Below are 19740 nucleotides of genomic sequence, written 5' to 3' on the forward strand. Positions count from 1 at the left end.
GCCTACGTTCCTGCCGGGCCAATCAGAAAGCCGGAAGGGGTGGGTACTATGATACGTGTCTCAACGTGCGCAGGGGGTGGGGAAATTCGGGGTCAAAGAGCAAACCCGGCACAAGATGGCGGCGGTAGCGGCAGTGGCGGCGCGTAGGAGGCGGTGAGGAGCCGGGAACCCGGGGGCACGTCCAGACGCTCCTAGATACCCAAGCCCGTTATTGTTCTTTTCTGTTTGTCTCTCTACCATCCCTGGCCTTGCGACAGCCCTTTATCCTTCTGGAGGCGGCCTCAGGCTCCTTCTGCTTCTCCGCGGTAGTTCCTCGCGTCGTTGGCAGCCCTTGCTTTTGGGGCTCTCAGCTCTCGCCCGGCGGCTCAAAAAGGTCGCAGCTATGTGCTCTGTTTGGCCTTGGCCGCTCGCAGTCGAAGTTCTGCCCTGGCGGTTCGCCACGGTCAGCGCCGCTGCCTCTTTCCTGCAGTGCGCAGGGCCGTCGGGGGAGGTAGCATGGGGGGAGGAGGCACAGTCGGGCTTCAGGGAAAGCAGCCTGTTGTCCTACCTCTTGGCCGGGCAGGAAGCACCGTGGCCAGCAGTACATCCTGTATTATCCTTTTTGTCCCTCCTACTCCCAGCCCTGCCGTTTTCTGTCTTCACGTGGGCACCAGCCCTGGCTAATTCTTGCCCACGATTGCTGGGTATGGCTGGGGCAGGATCCAGTAAGTTCATAATCTGTTTGGACGATGTTGCTCAAACACAACATGTAATCGAATAGTTTGGTCTGCTCTTTCGAGTTTATAATATCAAGAAGAAGAAGAAAAAAAGTTCTAAACACATCAGCTCCACAAAGTGTTTACCGGAACCTAACGGATGTAGTGAGGTTGAAGAGGCTGTATAGTACTGCCCGCCTGCAGTAGTGAAGAAAAGGTGGATCATAAACTTCAGAAGCCTGTGATTTGAAACAGCAGGTGTAAATTGCCCTGCAGCTCATTCTTAACTTTGGCTTGTGAACACCTCTTGTTTGAGATGTCCAAGGCATCCCTGAATCCTTAGGACCTTTCAACAGGTCATAGTTGAGAGGTCCTTTAGAAACCTCCCTGTGGCATCTCTCCAAATCGATCATATAGACTGGAAATAGGGCTCTAGTTTGGCTCCAACAGAGTATGTAGTTTGCTGAACTGATGACTGCTGCTTTGGGCTACTTATGTGCCTTTAGGTAGTCACCCCTTAGGACTTGGGCTGCATGCAGTCTTGCTGTTGAGTTTTCTGGTAACATTTCTTCTGCTTGTTTTACTTGTAATTATTTCTACTTGGCCTATTCACCCAGTGCCTAGCACTTTCCTCAGTTTTTTGACAGACCTGGTGTAGAGTGCTTGCCTTGCAAATTCTGACACTAGAGAGCTTACTGTGTCCTGTGGTCTCCATTCTGGTAATTTTCTTCTTTTTTAACTTTGTGGTGCTGGGGTCCGAACTCAGGGCCTCTCACATGCTTGGCAAGTGCTCTATCACTGATCTACATCTCTAGTCCTCTGGTAATTTTCTTTGCCTTTAGCTTCCAAGCAGATACTGAGATTAATGCTACCCACAATGTGTATAGTAGGCCCTGCCTTTAGTTATGTTGTTATAAATTGCAGAGTTATATTGCTTAGAAGAAACCTGTGTCCTTCTGTCTCACCCTGCCCTCTTTGGAACACTTCCCAGAGAGTGTGCTTTGGACTGCTCACATCAGAGTCACCCGGAGAGCATCTTTAATACTCAGGAGGCTGAGGCAGAAGGATCACAAGTTTGAGGCCAGCTTAGGCAACTTAGTGTGAGTCCCTGTCTCAAAATAAAAAGGACTGAGTAGGTAGTTCAGTGGGTTCAATTCTCAGGACTGCGGTGGGGAGAACATGTTTAAAACACACATATTAAAGTTTGGGGATGTGTTAGAGTGCTTGCCTGGCATGTACAAAGCCTTGAGTTTGATCCCCAGGACCACAAAAAATAAAAAAATAAAAAAGCAAATCCAAAGATTGATAATCTTCATTTAGTAAGCACTGCAGATATGGGCTGGGGTTGTGGCTCAGTGGTAGAACACTTTCCTAGCACATTGTGAGGCACTGGGTTCAATCCTCAGCACCACATAAGAATAAATAAAATAAAGGCATTGTGTCCATCTACAACTAAAAAAAGTTAAAAAAAAAAAAAAAAAGCACTGCGTATGTTTCTTAACTCTAAAATTTGAGAAATTCTCAAATTTTAGTGTTTTCTCTGAATAGATGAATATATCCTTCAAATAATTTAAACAAATCTGCTAGTCCTGTGTCTTTCATTTAAGCATATTGAGAACCTTGAGGTGATAGTCCTCATTGAGACAGGACTTCCTTGAGACAATTCATCCTACCTGTGATTAATGTGTTGTAGTGTGCACTGTGTTGAAGTACATAGGCCCCAGAGTCAGGCAGAACTGGGTTCAGTCTAGTAGCTGGGGACTGTAGGAGCATGCCATCACTTCAGTCAGGGACCTTTTAAAAAACTGATGCCCAGCTGGGCGTGGTGGCACAGGCTAGTAATCCTAGGGGTTGGGGAGGCTGAGATAGGAAGATCGTGAGTTCAAAACCAGCTTCAGCAAAAGCGAGACGCTAATCAACTCAGTGAGACCCTGTCTCTAAATAAAATACAAAATAGGGCTGGGGATGTGGCTCAGTGGTCAAGTGCCCCTGGGTTGAATCCCCAGTATCAAAAACAAAACAAAACAAAACCTGAAGCCCAGATGTAGTATCTTATGCTTGTGCTGCTGGTGCCTGGGGAGGCTGAGGTAGGAGGATTGCAAGTTTGAGGCCAGCTTCAGTGACTTAGTGAGGCCTTAACCAACTGAGTGAGAGCCTGTCTAAATAAGAGCTGAGGATGTAGCTCAGTGAGCATTCCTGGGTTCATCCTCAGTAACAAAAAATAAAAAAAAATTGAACTGTATTCAGATTTAGTGATGAGAGCAAAGGAGGGTACATCCATACTTCATAATTTTTTCCTTCCCATTATATTTTTCTTCTAATCCCTGTGCCTTGTGCAGAAAAGGAGCTTGCTATGTTCTCAGAAGTGTCAGAACTCTAGTGTAGCTCAGAGCAAAGTGATAAAAGGGGAAACTGAAAAGAAAGATGAAGTTGGAGAGGGAGGCAAGGGTCATAAAACTTAGGTCCTGTATGAAATTTGGAAAATAGACAAATTGATGGCTCAGGCCCCACTCCAAGCAAAATATATAATAATCTCTGAGGATGAGTCTAGGACTTTGATACTTTAAAAACTATAGGCCAATTGAAAGCTTGGATACAAAGTAACTAGTCCCGGAGAGTACATTAGGACTTGATACTGTTTTACCTTCTTTTAAGCCTTAGGTAGTGATAGTGGTGACTTGTTTTTTGGGGTACTGGGGATTGAACCCAGAGATGCTTTACCACTGAGGTACTTCCACAGACCTTTTTATTTTTTATTTGGAGACAGAGTCTCACTAAATCCCCAAGATCCTCCCTAAGTTGCTGAGGGTGGTCTTGAACTTGGAATCCTCCTGCCTTAGGCTCCTGAGTGGCTTGGATTACATATTTTAAAGATGCAAAAATAGAGATTAGAGGAACAGGATGCCTAGGGTGCTAGAGAAGTTAGGACCCTAGGAATTGTGACCAGTAGTCTAGCTAAGAAGATACCTTTAAACCTTTTTTCTTCTGTTTTTTTACTGTTTTACTTTATCTTCCCCGTGTGTGTGTGTGTGTGTGTGTGTGTGTAAGGGGGGCCCTAGGGATTGAACTTGCTAGGCAAGTGCGTTACCACTGAGCCACATCCATAGGCCTCATTTTTCATTTTTTTATTTTATAGGTTCACCTGATGCCTTCCTCATGAAAGGCATAGCTTGGCCAGGCACGGTGGTGCACACCTATAATCCCAGGCTGAGGCCTGAGGACCATGAGTTCAGAGCAAGCCTTAGCAATTTAGTAAGACACTAAGCAACTCAGTGAGACTCTTGTCTCTAAACAAAATATTTAAAAATAAATAAATAAATAAATGGGCCAGGGATGTGGCTCAGAGGTTGAGCACCCCTGGATTCAATCCTCAGTACTAAAAAATAGAAAGGTGTAGCTTGCTTTGCTTCTCTAATTCACACTCCTTACCACTATTTCCTCTGGGACTGGCTATTACTGTTTCTTTCCAGGAGAGTCTGATGTAACCAGAGGCAATAACAGGGCTTCTCAAGGCCAAAGATGCTCTCTGCTCACTTTCTCTGCCTTTATTTATTTTATTTGTGGTACAGGGGATTGTGCATGGTAGGGAAGCATTGTACCACTGAACTGCATCCTTAGCTCGTCCTCTAGCTTTTGAAGACAAGGTTTTGGTGTGTCATCTCCCCAGGCCTGACCCTTTACCCTGTATTCACTCTGACTTCTTTCCTATTTAATATTATTCTATCCTTCTTCCCACTTCCAAAGCTGTCTTTCTAAAGCTGTGACAGGAAGGTGGGGCCTTTCCTGACTCTCAGGTTGATTGTGCCCTCTTTATCCTTTTTCTCCCTAGGTCTTGGGCAAGTTTGGCACTTGCATGTTTAGGAGTCTGCCTGGGGATTACCTTTGCTGTGGATAGAAGCAACTTTAAGACTTGTGAAGAGAGTTCCTTCTGCAAGTATGTCATTTCTGGGAGGGTGGATTGAGTAGTAGTGTGTGATTGTGCAAGTAGTGTGATGTGAGAAGTGTCTATGGCAGATGGGTAGCCTAAGGGCACTGTAGGTGATAAAGGTGCCTAGAACATTGGGGTGCCCTCCCACCTTACTTCTCAACCATTGCATTTGGCAGGCGGCAACGAAGTATACGGCCAGGCCTCTCTCCTTACCGTGCCTTGCTAGAAACTCTGCAGCTTGGTCCTGATGACCTTACAGTCCATCTGATCAACGAGGTCACTAAGGTCAGGCAACACAAGGAAGATTTGTGGGGAAATGGCTATGGGGTAATTGGGGAGGGAGAAACTTGGAGCCAACTTCCTGTGTTGGCCAAATCTTGGGACTTTTACTTGGTGAAGAAATCTGATCTCGGGCTGGGGATGTGGCTCAAGCTGTAGCGCGCTCGCCTGGCGTGCGTGCGGCTCCTGGTTCGATCCTCAGCACCACATACAAACAAGGATGTTGTGTCTGCCGAAAACTAAAAGATAAATAAATAAATAAATATTAAAAATTAAAAAAAAGAAAAAAAAGAAATCTGATCTCAGGCCCCTCAGGCAAAGGGCTCCTAGGAGGGCCTGGGTCTACAGGACTTTGTATGATATAACCCCTCCCCCTTCTCCACATCCAAACCTCTTTCCCCTTAGGTATTGCTGGTGCTGGAGCTCCAAGGGCTTCAAAAGAACATGACTCGGATCAGGATTGATGAGCTGGAGCCCCGTCGGCTCCGTTACCGTGTTCCAGATGTTTTGGTGGCTGATCCTCCCACGGCCCGGTAAGTTTTTCCTGAGAAACATCAGCCTCTTTTGTTGTTTATTGGTAGTACTGGGGATGAAACCTAGGACTTTGTGTATGCTACGGAAGTACTCTATCACTTAGTACATTCCTAACCTAACATATTTGTTCGTATGCCTTGTTTTACTTATTTGTTTTCACTCTTTTTTTTTTGTCTTTCAGTACTGGGAATTGAACCCAGGGCACTCTACCACTGAGCTACATTCCTAGCCCATTCAATTTTATATAATTTTATTTTTTACTTTTAAAAAATATTTATTTTTTAATTGTAGTTGGACACAATACCTTTATTTTATTTATTCGTTTTTATGTGGTGTTGAGGATCGAACCCAGGACCTTGTACTTGCTAGGCAAGGGCTCTACCGCTGAGCTACAACCCCAACCCTTATTATTTTATTTTTTTGAGACAGGATCTCACTTATTTTGGAGGCTGGCTTCAAACTTGTGGTCCTTCTGGCTCAGCCTTCTGAGTAGCTGGGATTACAGGCATGTGCCACCTCCCCCTGCTCTCTTTTATTCTTTTTCTTTCTTTCTTTTTTTTTTTTTTTAGAAAGAGAGAGAGAGAGAATTTTTTAATATTTTATTTTTTAGTTTTTGGTGGACACAACATCTTTGTATATGGTGCTGAGGATCGAACCCGGGCTGCACGCATGCCAGGCGAGCGCGCTACCGCTTGAGCCACATCCCCAGCCCCCTCTTTTATTCTTTGTCTTCATTCATTCAGCAAAAGGTATTGCTCCCTCTTCTGTGGATGGCCTGGGCTAGGTGTGGTGTCACAAGAAGAAATAAACAAAGCACAGACCTTACTCTAGTAATGTGCTATTTCTCTGGTTCGTTCATTGGTCTGTCCCTCCTTCCTCCTCCATTTTCTCCCCCTTTCTTCCTTCCTTTTTCTTGTTTTCCTCAGCTATTCAGAATAGTATTACTCAATTTCTTGAGTCAAAATGCACTGTTATCATTGTTCCATATATGATTGTTTTGAGTACTTCATTTAGAAAATACTGTAATATGGGCTAGGGCTGTAGCTCAGTGGCAAAGCGCTTGCCTAGCTTGTGTGAGGCACTTGATTCGTAGCACCACATTAAAGAAATAAAGACATTCTGTTCATCTATAACTACAAAAAAAAATTAAAAAGTAAAAGAAAATACTATAATAAACTGTTCACCTCGTAAACTGTATAAACTCTCCACCCAACCTAATCAGATTCTTAACCATCCTATACTGTTAACTCTCTTCCCGAAAGTTGATGGTTATTCTGAAGTTTATTATTCCCTTGTTTTTGTTCTTATATTACATGTATACATACATACATACATACATACATATGCCCGAGCAGTAAATTATGTGATTTTGAGTGTTATAGAAAAACATCTTAGAGGTTTTGTGATGATGCTTCTCTGAGATTCCCTTTTTTCACATAACTTTAGTTATCGGCAGACACAACATCTTTGTTTGTATGTGGTGCTGAGGATCGAACCCGGGCCGCATGCATGCCAGGCGAGTGCGCTACTGCTTGAGCCACATCCCCAGCCCAGTGATGCATTTTTTTAAGTATTTATTTTGTAGTTATAGATGAACACAATGTCTTTATTTTATTTTTATTTGGTGCTAAGGATGGAACCCAGTGCCTCACGCATGGTAGGCGAGTGCTCTACCTTTGAGCCACAGCCCCAGCCCAAAGATGCATTATTGGTCTGTCCCTGTATATGCAATATATACAAAATCTATATTGTATGTAGATTTTCTTAGTTTCTACCTAGTGTCCTTTTCCATTGATTCTATGTGACATTTAGTTGTCATATCTCCTTAGGCTGCTCTGGACTGAGATAACTTCTCAAACTTTCCTTGTTCTTGATAACTCTAAAAGGTGTTGTTTGTTTTGTTTGCCGTACTGGGGAATGAGTCCAGAACCTTAAACCCGCTGATCAAATGTTTTGCCACTGAGCTACATGCCTATCCCTTTTTGGCTTTATTTTGAGGGTCTTGCTAAGTTATTCAGTCTGGCCTTGAATTTGAGATCATTTTGCCTCAGACTCCCAGGGAGCTGGGAATACAGGTGTGTACCACCAACTCCACTTGTTTAAGTGGGTTGTTTTTGTTTGTTTGTTTGCTTTGATATCAGGGTTCCAGGGATTGAACCCAGGGGTTCTGAACCACTGTGCCACATCCCTCCCTATTTATATACATATGTATTTATTTATTTATTGACGGGGATTGAACCCAGGAGCACTTAACCACTGAGTTGCATATCCAGCCCTTTTTATTTTTTTATTTTGAGACAGGTCTCACTTAGTTACTTAGGGCCTTACTAAGTTGTTGAGGCTGGTGTTGACTTTGAGATCCTCCTGCCTCAGCCACTGGGATTACAAGTGTGTGCCACCATACCTGGCTTTAGGTGGATTAATAAGTAGAAATTCCTAATGTTAATGTTCTTAAGATGTTTCAGTCTTTTTACCTTCTGGTCTTAGCACATTATGCCTTGTGTTTTAATATCTCAACCCGGCATGGGATTATGCACCTGTAATCCCAGCTACTCAGCAGACAGAGGCAGGAGGATTACTTGAACCCAGGTGTTCAAGGTCAGCCTGGGCATCATAATAAGACTCTGTCTCAAAAAAATAAATAAAAGAAAGATGGGCTGGGGATGTGGCTCAAGCGGTAGCGCGCTCGCCTGGCATGTGTGCGGCCCGGGTTCGATCCTCAGCACCACATACAAACAAAGATGTTGTGTCCTCCAAAAACTAAAAAATGAATATTTGAAAAAAAATTTCTCTCTCTCTCTCTTTAAAAAATAAAGAAAGAAAGAAAGAAAAAGAAATTCCTGTCTATCTCAAGGTCAAAAAAATTTTTGTTTATATTTTCTAAAGCTTATTAAATTTTAAGTGATGGGACTTAGGATACTCAGTGGTAGAGTCCTTGCCTAGCATATGCTAGGGCTTGGGTTCAATCTCCAATACCAAAAAAAAAAAAAAAAAAAAAAAATTGTTTTCAATCCATAATCTTTCTGAAGTTTATATTTGTATCTGGAACAAGGTAAGAATGTGTTAAGCTGGTCACAGTGGTACAAGTGTTTTTTTGTTTTTGTTTTTCTATATGGAAAATTAATTTTTTTCTTCTCCTTTCCTTACTGATCTGCCATTGCCTCCTTGTTACATTTCAGAGTTTTAAGAATACTTGAGTCTGTTTCCTGGCTCTTTATTTGGTTCTTTAAATCTGTTTGTCTGTCCCGGCATTATTATCCCACTGCCTATAGCTTTTAGCAGATCCTTTCTTGAAGTGTTAGGACTTCTCTTGCCCCTTTGTATTTGCTTATATCCCCTTTGATCTCTTTCCCAGGCTTTCTGTATCTGGCCGTGATGACAATAGTGTGGAGCTGACAGTGGCTGAGGGACCCTACAAAATCATCTTAACAGCACGGCCGTTCCGCCTTGACCTGCTAGAGGACCGTAGCCTTCTGCTCAGTGTCAATGCCCGAGGACTCATGGAGTTTGAGCACCAGAGGGCCCGCAGGGTCCCGTGAGTGCAGGGGTTGGGACTGCAGGGAATCACCTACTGTGAAAGAGCCTAGGGATTTTTGTGGGATCTGGCACTGGGTTCCTGGGAGGAGACTGGATGGCAGGATAGCCAGATAGGGGCTGGGGGCTGGGAGAACTTATCAAGAAGTGTAGGAATCAGACCTGGGTTGTAGTTTTCTCCATTTCCTGTATAGACCAGGAGCCAGTCACTTTTGTCCCTGAGCTGAACCTTGGGCACCTCCTCTGGGAGGCCTGCCTGGGTCTGCCTCTCCCTCTTCCCCTTCTCACATCATCACATTTCCCAAGTTTATTTTCTTCCTTTTTATTTACTTATTTATTTATTTTGATTTCTTTTTTCCCCCCATCTCTGAAAGTTTGTCGACTGAAACTCACTTTTATGTTTCTGTTTTTGTGTTGGTTTTGTGCCTCCTTTTCCCTTTCCCTACTCATCTCCTCCTGCCCCAGTTTCTCGGATAAAGTTAGTCTCACGCTCGGTAGCATATGGGATAAGATCAAGAACCTTTTCTCTAGGTAAATCCATGGCCACTGGTACTGTATCTGTTCCTCTGCCCTTTCCCACCCTTCACTCTGACCCTTTGGGGAAGATGCCCCCAAACTTTTCCATGCCCTGCCCTTCACCTAACCCCATTTCCCCATGATGTGGTATTTGGGCCCCTGTTCCCTATTCCCCGACTGCCCCCCCACCCCCCGCCCCGGAGAAAGAAGTACTGGAAGTTCTTAAGGAATGTAGGGAGCTTATTGCTTTGCCAAGGGGTGGAGGAATGCTGCCTAGGATTCCTGACTTTTATTTGAGATGTAGCTGAGATTTTGTGCAGAGCTGCTTTCTAGATGCCCTTGAGAACATTGTTTGGTAAAAACCTCTGGAAGTCCCTCTAAGTATTTGGAGAGGCTTGCTATGGTCTGACCCACTTTTCTTTGCAAAACCCTGTGTCAGGCCAGGAGCCTAAGCTGCATTGAGGGCATCTGTAGAGGCAGCAGAGCTGGGACTAACATTCAGAATACAGGCTCCTAAGTCACCCTGCCTGTCTCTTCTGGGATGCTGGCAGAGGCTGGTGATTTGGGCCCATGTGTGGAAGACACCTCTTGGTAGCATTTATTCATTTCCCTTTCTTGGTTCTTTCTCCATCCTTCGAAAACTTACTTGCTCACTGGGGTCCCTCTCCAAGCTTTACATTCAGTCCCTTCCTCCAATTCATTCCTTTGGACCCTTGGCTCTCTATTCCCCTACCCCTCCTTCCACTAGCCCCTCGTCCCTGCCCCCTCTGGATTGGAGCAGACAGCTCTCCTACCTTCCAGGCAAGGATCAAAAGACCCCGCTGAGGGCGATGGGGCCCAGCCCAAGGAAACGCCTGGGGATGGTGACGAGGCAAGTCGGAGTGGGTGCGTGGTTGGATGATAGGGCTGGCTGGGAGGCTGGAGGGGGAAGGCCCACAAGAAACTTGAGTTTAGTCTCACCATCATGGATGGGATCTAGAAAACAAGTTGGGTAAGAAAGAGCCGATGTATGAATGGGTAGTGGTCCATTTTCCTTCTTACAGCCAGAGGATACTCAAGGGAAGGCAGAGAAAGATGAGCCAGGAGCCTGGGAGGAGACATTCAAAACTCATTCTGACAGCAAGCCATATGGTGAGGGGCTGGGAGAGACCTGGGCAGGGGTGCAGGGAGTCCTTGCCAAGCAAAAGCTATAGAGTTCAGCCTTTCTTTTCTTTCAGGCCCCACTTCTGTGGGCTTGGACTTCTCTCTGCCAGGCATGGAGCATGTGTATGGAATCCCTGAGCATGCAGACAACTTGAGGCTGAAGGTCACTGAGTGAGTCCCATGCTGATGTCTGCGTGTGGGAGGAGCCAGGCATGTTGGTGCACACCTGTAACCCCAGCTAGTTCGGAGGCTTAGGCAGAAGGATGGCAAATTTGAGGCCAGCCTGGGCAACTTAGTGAGACCCTGTCTCAAAATAAAAAATAAAAACTGGGATATTAGGCACAGTGGTATATACCTGTAATTCTAGCAGTTTAGGAGTCTGAGGCAGGAGGATTGCAAGTTCAAGGCCAGCCTCAGCAATTTAGTGAAGCCGTAAGCAATATGGTTAAGACCTAATCTCAAAATAAAAAATAAAGGAATGGCTGGGGGATGTAGCTCAGTTATAAATTGCTTCTGGGTTAAATCCCCAGTTACCCTGCCCCCAATAAAAATGAAAAAATAAAATGGGGGTGGGGACTAGTGATATAGCCTAGGGATAAAGTGTCCTTGGGTTCAATCCCCAGTACTGCAAAGAAAAAAAAAAAAAATGTGGGAGAAGGAAGGAAGCCAGGGCTTTGGGAAATGTGCATGCAGGTGAATATTCCAAACATGGATTTTATCCTGTGTCTGGGCCACCTTTGATATTTAGAAAATTATTCTTTTGGGAAAGGCCAGAGGAGCCTGTTTTCATCTCTCACCTGTGTCTGTGGGGTGGGGGTTGTGTGTGCTGTGGCCTGCAGCCAGTTGTTAGCCTGGTCTGTGTGTCTACCACCAGGGGTGGGGAACCGTATCGCCTGTACAACTTGGATGTGTTCCAGTATGAACTGGATAACCCAATGGCCCTGTATGGGTCTGTACCTGTGCTCCTTGCGCACAACCCTCATCGAGATTTGGGCATCTTCTGGCTAAATGCTGCTGAGACCTGGGTTGATATATCCTCTAACACTGCAGGGAAGGTAAGAATGCAGGCAGGGAAGAGAGGAGGAGGGAGGGAGTCTGATGAACCTTAAAACAGGATTTGGGGAGCATGAGTATGGAGAGGCTGGTGGGGACTGGCTGAAAGAAGGTGCCTGGGCCTTCTGGGAAGCTTCTTGAGTTCCCTGGTCATTTCCAGATGACACATTTATGGCAAAGTCATGGCTGTCTCTGGACTAAGGGTTTCCACTTGTTATTAGTTCATTATGTGTTAGGCACTCTTCTAGGTGCTGGGGACATGTTCTTACCAAGCTTGAAAATGTCCTTACTCAGGCTGGGGATGTGGCTCAAGCGGTAGCGCGCTCGCCTGGCATGCGTGTGGCCCGGGTTCGATCCTCAACACCACATACAAACAAAGATGTTGTGTCCACCGAAAATTAAAAAAATAATAAATATTAAAAATTCTCTCTCTCTCTCTCTCTTAAAAAAAAAATGTCCTTACTCTCAGGGAGAAAGACATTTCAACTACTAACAAGGCAAGATGAGTTCAGGGGTGGTTAAGTGCTAATACTTAATGTGTGCGGGGGGGCGGGGGCAGGCTTGCTTTAGATATCTGCGCCAGGAAAGCCTCCTTGAGGAAGTGACATTTAATCTCATACCAAGGTGAGATATTAGGGGCCAGCTCTATGACTCCAGAGAAAAATTGTTGCTTTTGTCTGGTGTTGCTGTAGACCCTGTTTGGGAAGATGCTAGACTATCTGCAGGGCTCTGGGGAGACCCCACAGACAGATGTTCGCTGGATGTCAGAGAGTGGCATCATTGATGTCTTCCTGCTACTTGGACCCTCGGTCTTTGACATTTTTCGGCAGTATGCTAGTCTCACAGGTGTGTGTAATGTTACCACTGTCATTTTTCTGCCCTTGTTTTCTTGACAGGGTTGATTCTGTAACTTTTCAAAAGTCCTGAGTCCCAGGCTATTTCTGAACCTGCACCCTACAACCTTCCACAAGCTTATATCTTCCTCAATTTCTGAGTGTCCTCTTTAACCCCAGGTTGGGGCCTGATCCCCATTATGACCCCCACCCCTCAATGAATCCGCAGGAACCCAGGCATTGCCCCCGCTCTTCTCCCTCGGCTACCATCAGAGCCGCTGGAACTACCGGGATGAGGCTGATGTGCTAGAAGTGGATCAGGGTTTTGATGATCACAACCTGCCCTGTGATGTCATCTGGCTGGATATTGAACATGCTGATGGCAAGCGATACTTCACCTGGGACCCCAGCCGCTTCCCTCAGCCCCTCACCATGCTTGAGCACTTGGCCTCCAAGAGGCGGAAGGTAAGGGAACTGCAGCCATGATTGGTCTTCTCAGGGTAAGGCCGAGACTTGCTAGTTCTGGAGAACTCTGACCACCATCTTCCTTGTCCCAGCTGGTAGCCATTGTGGACCCCCACATCAAGGTAGACTCTGGATACCGAGTTCACGAAGAGCTGCGGAACCAGGGGCTGTACGTTAAAACTCAGGATGGCTCTGACTATGAGGGCTGGTGCTGGCCAGGTAGGCAGGCCAAGAGCTGAAGGAGAGGCATGTGGGAGGCCAGGGTTATAGGAAGGTGGCTCTTTTTGCCCCTTGAGGGATTGAGAGCCACCTTTACCTTCTAGGCTCAGCTGGTTACCCTGACTTTACTAATCCTGTGATGAGAGCCTGGTGGGCTAACATGTTTAGCTTTGACAATTATGAGGTAGGAAAGGCCACAATTCTTATTTGTTTTCCCCACCCTATCTCCCTGAGGTGTTTTTGCTTGCCAATTCTGCTTTTGCTAGTTGCCTGTAATGCATTGGGGGGCCTTGATGATCCCAGGAGAACCCTAAAAAATAGATCTTTGTAGATTCCAGGAGCTTTCTGCTCTGATACTCTGTCTTCTTTCTCTCCTTTGTCCACCCTTTTTTGCCTATATTCCCAGGGCTCAGCTCCCAACCTCTATGTCTGGAATGACATGAATGAACCATCTGTGTTCAATGGTCCTGAGGTTACCATGCTCAAGGATGCCCAGCATTATGGGGGCTGGGAGCACCGGGACGTCCATAACATCTATGGCTTCTATGTGGTAAGGGGCGGAAAGGAGAGTTGGTGGAAAGAGGGAAGACAAGGCCCAGAGACTGAGGACCAGGCAGCTGCCAACAGATGAGAGATAGCTTTTACTTTTTGCTTCCCCTCTTCTCTTTTCTCCCCACCCAGCACATGGCAACTGCTGATGGGTTAATACAGCGCTCCGGTGGCATAGAACGTCCCTTCGTCCTGAGCAGGGCTTTCTTCGCTGGCTCCCAGCGCTTTGGTAAGATTTGGAGGAAAGACCCAGGTGTGGTGGCACATACCTATAATAATCTCAGTGGCTCAGGAATCTGAGGCAGGAGAATCACAGGTTCAGAGCCAGCCTTAGCAACTTAGCTAGGCCCTAAGCAACTGGGCTGGGGATGTGGCTCAAGGGTTAAGTACCCAGGGTTCACTCCTTGGTACCAAATAAATAAATGAATAATGTAACAAACAAACTTGGAGAAGAGAGCCGTGGCAGAATGATGTGAAGGACCCCTGGCCTGGGCCTGGTTCTTGGCGAGCTGCACAGCTGTGCACTTTGAGGGGAGCCAGAGTAAGTGGGAAATTCAGTTCCTGTTCAAGTGTTCATTTAAAAAAAAAAAATTTTTAAGACACGTTTATTAAGTGTCATAAAAAATATGGAATGCTTGGGCTGGGATTGTGGCTCAGCGGTAGAGCACTCGCCTAGCATGTGTGAGGCCCTGGGTTAGATCCTCAGCACCATATAAAAATACATAAATAAAATAAAGATATTGTGTCCAACTACAGCTAAAAAATAAATATTTAAAAAAATATATGGAATGCTTCACAAATTTGCGTGTCATCCTTGTGCAGGGGCCATGCTAATCATCTCTGTATTGTTCCACTTTTAGTATGTGTGTTGCCAAAGTGAGCACTAGAATTTTTATTTATCTATTTATTTATTTATTCATTTTGGTGGTTCTGGGGATTGAACCCAGGGCCTTGTGCATGTGAGGCAGGCATTCTATATGGTGCTGAGGATTCAACCCAGTGCCTCACACATACTAGGCAAATGCTCTACCACTGAGATACAGCCCCACCCTGTTTAAGTATTCCTGTGAACTCTGCATCTTCAGAGGATCCTGGGGCCCCAGAGCAGATGTGGCGGGTCAGAGATGTCACCCGTATAGAATACTGAGCACCTTCTCTATGTTACAAGCTCCTTCCCTCTTGTCTTCCTCAGGAGCTGTGTGGACAGGGGACAACACTGCAGAGTGGGGTCACTTGAAGATCACTATCCCTATGTGTCTCAGCCTAGGGCTGGTGGGACTTTCCTTCTGTGGTGGTAAGAGGGGGAGGAATTTGGGGCCTTGGTTGGTGGCAGAGGGGCAAAATAGAGGGCACAAGACCTAGGCATGAGCAGAGAGCTGAAGAGTCTGGAGGGTGGAGAACGTTTGGGAAGCTCCTCAGACAACATCTCTCTCTTTTACCTTCTTTTTCTATTCTGCTCCTTCCCTCCCCTCTCTCAGCTGATGTGGGGGGATTCTTCAAGAATCCAGAACCAGAGCTGCTTGTACGCTGGTACCAGATGGGTGCCTATCAGCCATTCTTCCGGGCTCATGCCCACTTGGACACTGGGCGGCGAGAGCCATGGCTGTTGCCATCTCAGTACCAAGAGATAATCCGAGATGCCTTAGGCCAGCGATATTCTTTGCTGCCCTTCTGGTACACCCTCTTCTATCAGGCCCATCGTGAAGGGTTTCCTGTCATGAGGTGAGACACTCAGTTGGGTAGAGTGGACTGAGGTGGGTGGGAGACAGGGGTCCAGGTTGCATCTCGAGGCCTTTTTCTTCACTCAACACAACCTTGTAAAGGTTCTTCTGTGTCTTCCCAGCTGTACACTTTGAGGGGAGCCAGAGTGAGTGGGAAATTCAAGATCAAGAGTGAAGGGGAGATTATTGGGAATGAATAATATCAATAAATTCCCAAGAATGGCAAGGTCTTGCTGGGCACAGTGGCACAGGCCTGTAATCCCACTGGCTCAGGAGGCTGAGGCAGGAGGATCTCGAGTTCAAAGCCAGCCTCAGCAAAAGCGTGGCACTAAGCAATTCAGTGAGACCTTGTCTCTAAATAAAATGCAAAATAGGGCTGGGTTTGTGGCTAAGTGGTTGAGTGCCCCTGAGTTTGATCCCTGGTACCAAAATAAAAAAATTCTAAAGTATAGTCATTTGTTTTAAAAAAAAAAAAAAAAAAAGTATAGCCATTTGTGGTGTGGTGGCCTGTGCCTGTAATCCCAGTGGCTTGAGAGATGAGGCAGGAGAATTGCAAGTTCGAGGCCAACCTCAGCAATTAGTGAGGCTTTAAGCAGCTTAGTGACAGCCTGTCTCAAAAAATGGCTGGAAATGTGGTTCAGTGGTAATGCACTCCTGGATTTAATCCTCAGTATAAAAAAAAAATCTAGGGCTGGGGTTGTGGCTCAGTGGTAAAGCACTTGCCTCACATGTGTGAGGCACTGGGTTTGGACCTCTGCACCGCATAAAAAAATAAATAAAGTTAAGTTTAAAAAAATTAGCCTTTAAAAAATATATGTCTTAAGTGGAAATGAGTTTGTTTTGTTTGAGGAATAAAAAAAAGCCAGTGAGCTTGGGTAGGGAACCAGAGGGAGAGGTAAGAGTTGAGGTTATAGAGGAAAATATGATCCGATTCTGAAGAACCCATTGATGTGCCAGGAGACCTCTGGAAAATTGCTATGCAGAATGGTTGGCAGAAGAGTGGAGGCGGGAAGGTGGGATAGGAATTGAAATGAACAGACAAGGTGGGATTGCATAGTCGAGACCTGAACCCCAAATGCACTGTCTGGCTGCAAGCTCTTGGATCTTACCCCTGTGCTATTCTCATTGCCAGTTATTCGGGCAACATTGTTGACTTCTGTTTAATGGCAGGTGTCTTCCTTTCTTTTCTCACTTACTTCCTAGGCCCCTGTGGGTGCAGTATCCTCAAGATGTGACCACCTTCAGCATAGATGATCAGTTTCTGCTTGGTGAGAAATGGGAAGACAAGAGTGTTGGATTGGGCTGTGGCTGAGAAGCACTTGTGGACCTATGTCTGCAGAGGCCCAGGGAGGGAGGAGTGAGTGTGGTTATTATTAGCAGGGTGGTGCTTTGGTGTTCTCTGGCCTGGGAACTGATCCCCTTAGTGCCATGTTGATTCTGGTGTGTTTTAGGGGATGCCTTACTGGTTCACCCCGTGTCAGATGCTGGGGCCCATGGTGTGCAGGTCTACCTACCTGGCCAAGGGGAGGTGAGTTATGGAAGTACATGGTGGGGAAAGATGTTGAAGGCCAAAGAAAGCAAACAGGGTGGATGTCCCTGTGCATTGTGTGACCCAATATCTTATCTCTTCTATTACCCACAGGTGTGGTATGACACTCATGGCTACCAGAAGCATCATGGTCCCCAGACTCTCTACCTGCCTGTAACTCTAAGCAGTGTGAGTATGCCGGCTTAGTTGCTAGCTCTATCTGCTTATAAGTTTCCAGAAGGGATGACAACATGTGCTTTGTGGTTCAGTACTTGTGAGCACAGATGAACAAGAGTAAAAGATGCTGTGGGGTCTATGCGGGAGAGTTAAGACCAGCACTGCTTTTGCCCTAGATCCCTGTGTTCCAACGTGGAGGGACAATTGTGCCTCGATGGATGCGTGTGCGGCGTTCTTCAGACTGTATGAAAGATGACCCCATCACTCTCTTTGTCGCACTCAGCCTCCAGGTGAGTACGCACACGAAGAGTGACCTCAACTATCAGCTTGCCTTCCTAGTCCCCTGGGGATGTTTCCCTTGCTCCCTCTTAACTCAGGTACTCACCTTGCCTACTTCCTGCTCAGGGTACGGCCCAAGGACAGCTCTTTCTTGATGATGGGCACACATTTAACTATCAGAATCGCCATGAGTTCCTGCTGCGTCATTTCTCGTTCTCTGACAACACACTTGTCTCCAGGTAGCTGGGTACCTTTTAGGGTTATGGGGAGGATCTTGGGGATGCCCATCGCTCACTGTACTCTTTTCTCATCTCCTGACTTTGGTTGGGTTTCCTTTTTTCTGCTCTGACATTTTTCCCCTGGTGGGCATTTGTTTTTGTCACCTCCAGCTCAGCAGATCCCAAAAGCCACTTTGAGACACCAGTCTGGGTTGAGCGGGTGGTGATAATGGGGGCTGGAAAGCCGGCAACAGTGGTGCTTCAGACAAAAGGTAAGTGACTGACCTGGCCCCAAGTTAGGGAGAGGGGAAGTGGAGGCGAGATGGGTGAGGTTGGGGATGGTGTATGTCTGTAGGGAAGCAGCTCACTGCTGACCGTGGAACTTTTTCTTCTTCCTTCTCCAGGATCTCCTGAAAGCTATCTATCCTTCCAGTATGACCCTGAGACCTCTGTGTTGATACTGCGCAAGCCTGGTGTCAATGTGTCATCTGACTGGAGTATTCATCTGCGATAACCAATGGGATGTGTTCTGGGTTGAGGGGGGAAGGGTGTGGTGTGGTGAGAGCTGCCCTTTCTTCTGCCTTGGAGTTTGACCCTCCCCAGACTTCAAAATTCTTATCCCAAGACCCAGATTCTGCTAACATCTGGACAGGATGAGAGGACTGTGCTTGGGCTCTGAATTCCTCTTGTGACCTCCTCACCTCTCCTGCTCTGTTGATTCCAAGTCTTTCCTTTCATCCCCCCAGCATCCTGTGGCTCTTCCTGGAGCACACTCACTTGCAAAGACCTGGAACCACAGGGTCCTTGCCTCCCTTTCCCTTTCCCTTCCTAAAGGGCCCTAAATTTCCCCCAGACTTCTCCGTTCATGCCTCTTGTCTGTTAATGCCATTTCTTGGAAGAAGATGAGGACAGTGAACTTTAGGTTTAGGGTTCCTCCTCCTCTTCCCTTTCTCCCCCACCAAAATGCCCTCTCTCCTTTTATTTCTTCCTCCTGGTTCTACCCTGCCAGCTCTTCCCTTTCTCTGCCCCACTTCTACACTGGGACCACCCCTTATCTATAAGGGATGAATGAATGGATCAAAGGAGTGAAGTTGCTGGAAAACATCCTTTTCCCTTTCATCCCAACCTTTTCCTCTCCCCAATTCCTTCTAGGGCTGCTGCATTTCTGGCAGGGGCAGTTCAGCCTACCCTGTCCCTTGAGGGGAAAATGTTTCCATGCCTCCTTAATTAAGACAGGATGGGCATTAAACTTCTTTTGCCCACTTCTGGTCCCTTTGGGGCATTCAAAATGGAGAAATCAGTTGTGATTTCATTGAATCACGTCACCTATATTTATTGCTGGGAGAAGGCTGAGGGTGGGGGGAGATGATCCTGTGTGCCCAAGGTTGGCCGGAGGCCCTGGGTAGGGGGGTTGGGGCAGAACTAACAGGGAACCAGGGGAAATATTTGTGGGAATTTTTTTTTACTTGGTCCCCAGCTGTGACAGGTTTTGATAAAAGGAGAAACAATAAAGAAATAAACCATAAATAACTTCTAGATGTCTGAATTCTAGTTGTGGCCTGAGCCACATACCCTAGGAGCCCAAGGGCCTGACATTTTCGTCTGATTTTAGCATAAGCCACCTGGTTTTCAGGAAAATGAGCAAGCACGAGCTGCCTTCATCTTGCTAGATAGCATGACTTTCACAGCAAAGCTGAGCAAGGCCATTGGGTTTTAGTAGGTCTGGTTAATGCTGTGATCAGAGCTAATGTCTCATGGATGGAAATAGCTATAAGGTCAGAAGTTCTCACATCAGAGGCTCTTTCTCTTTAATTAAGAGCACTTTCATATGATTTTCCAACCTGGAGTGGTGGGCAACATCTGTAATCCCAGCTCCTTGGAAGGCTGAGGCAGGAGGGTCTTAAATTTAAGGCCTAAGCAATTTAGGGAGAACTTACCTCAAAAAAGTAAAGGGCTACTGCACAAAACTCAAAGTAGATCAAGGGCCTAGGGATTAGACCAGAGATTGCACTTAATAGAAGAAAAAGCAGGCCCAAGTCTTCATCATATCAGCTTAGGACCTGACTTCC

At 46.2% G+C, this 19740-nt stretch overlaps 1 protein-coding gene and 1 non-coding gene across 3 annotated transcripts; one reads left to right on the plus strand and one right to left on the minus strand.

The window, feature by feature from the left end:
* The first annotated feature begins 63 nt into the window (after nucleotides 1-63).
* Nucleotides 64-18968, plus strand: Ganab (glucosidase II alpha subunit). Of its 2 annotated transcripts, XM_058579565.1 has the most exons (25): nucleotides 64-153; nucleotides 4525-4629; nucleotides 4800-4908; nucleotides 5308-5435; nucleotides 8792-8971; nucleotides 9436-9501; nucleotides 10288-10361; nucleotides 10534-10617; nucleotides 10704-10800; nucleotides 11504-11684; nucleotides 12375-12528; nucleotides 12745-12980; nucleotides 13073-13199; nucleotides 13304-13383; nucleotides 13606-13749; nucleotides 13881-13977; nucleotides 14941-15042; nucleotides 15227-15470; nucleotides 16673-16737; nucleotides 16921-16997; nucleotides 17112-17186; nucleotides 17351-17464; nucleotides 17580-17686; nucleotides 17837-17943; nucleotides 18076-18968. In XM_058579565.1, exons 1-25 carry the CDS (start codon nucleotides 116-118, stop codon nucleotides 18183-18185), a joined length of 2901 nt encoding a protein of 966 aa, XP_058435548.1. In that variant the 5' UTR covers nucleotides 64-115; the 3' UTR covers nucleotides 18186-18968. The 2 variants fall into 2 exon arrangements, with proteins under 2 accessions (XP_058435548.1, XP_058435549.1); XM_058579566.1 differs by lacking the exon at nucleotides 9436-9501.
* LOC124093375 (U6 spliceosomal RNA) lies at nucleotides 14526-14632 on the minus strand. Its single transcript, XR_006851944.1, has one exon. It is a non-coding gene; the product is annotated as a U6 spliceosomal RNA (small nuclear RNA).
* Nucleotides 18969-19740: the final 772 nt, after the last annotated feature.

This window comes from Marmota monax, unplaced genomic scaffold (assembly GCF_021218885.2).
Source record: "Marmota monax isolate L192 unplaced genomic scaffold, Marmota_monax_Labrador192_F-V1.1 WCK01_AAM20220418_F8-fsc00038, whole genome shotgun sequence".
In the NCBI taxonomy this organism is placed as follows: Eukaryota; Metazoa; Chordata; class Mammalia; order Rodentia; family Sciuridae; genus Marmota; species Marmota monax.

Excerpts from the sequence above, each read along its gene's own strand:
- Ganab (XM_058579565.1), top strand. The coding sequence starts at position 116 with ATGGCGGCGGTAGCGGCAGTGGCGGCGCGTAGGAGGCG. Across the intron at positions 5,436-8,791 it reads GCTGATCCTCCCACGGCCCG|GCTTTCTGTATCTGGCCGTG; the intron begins GTAAGTTTTTCC and ends TCTCTTTCCCAG. Across the intron at positions 15,043-15,226 it reads GGGACTTTCCTTCTGTGGTG|CTGATGTGGGGGGATTCTTC; the intron begins GTAAGAGGGGGA and ends CCCCTCTCTCAG.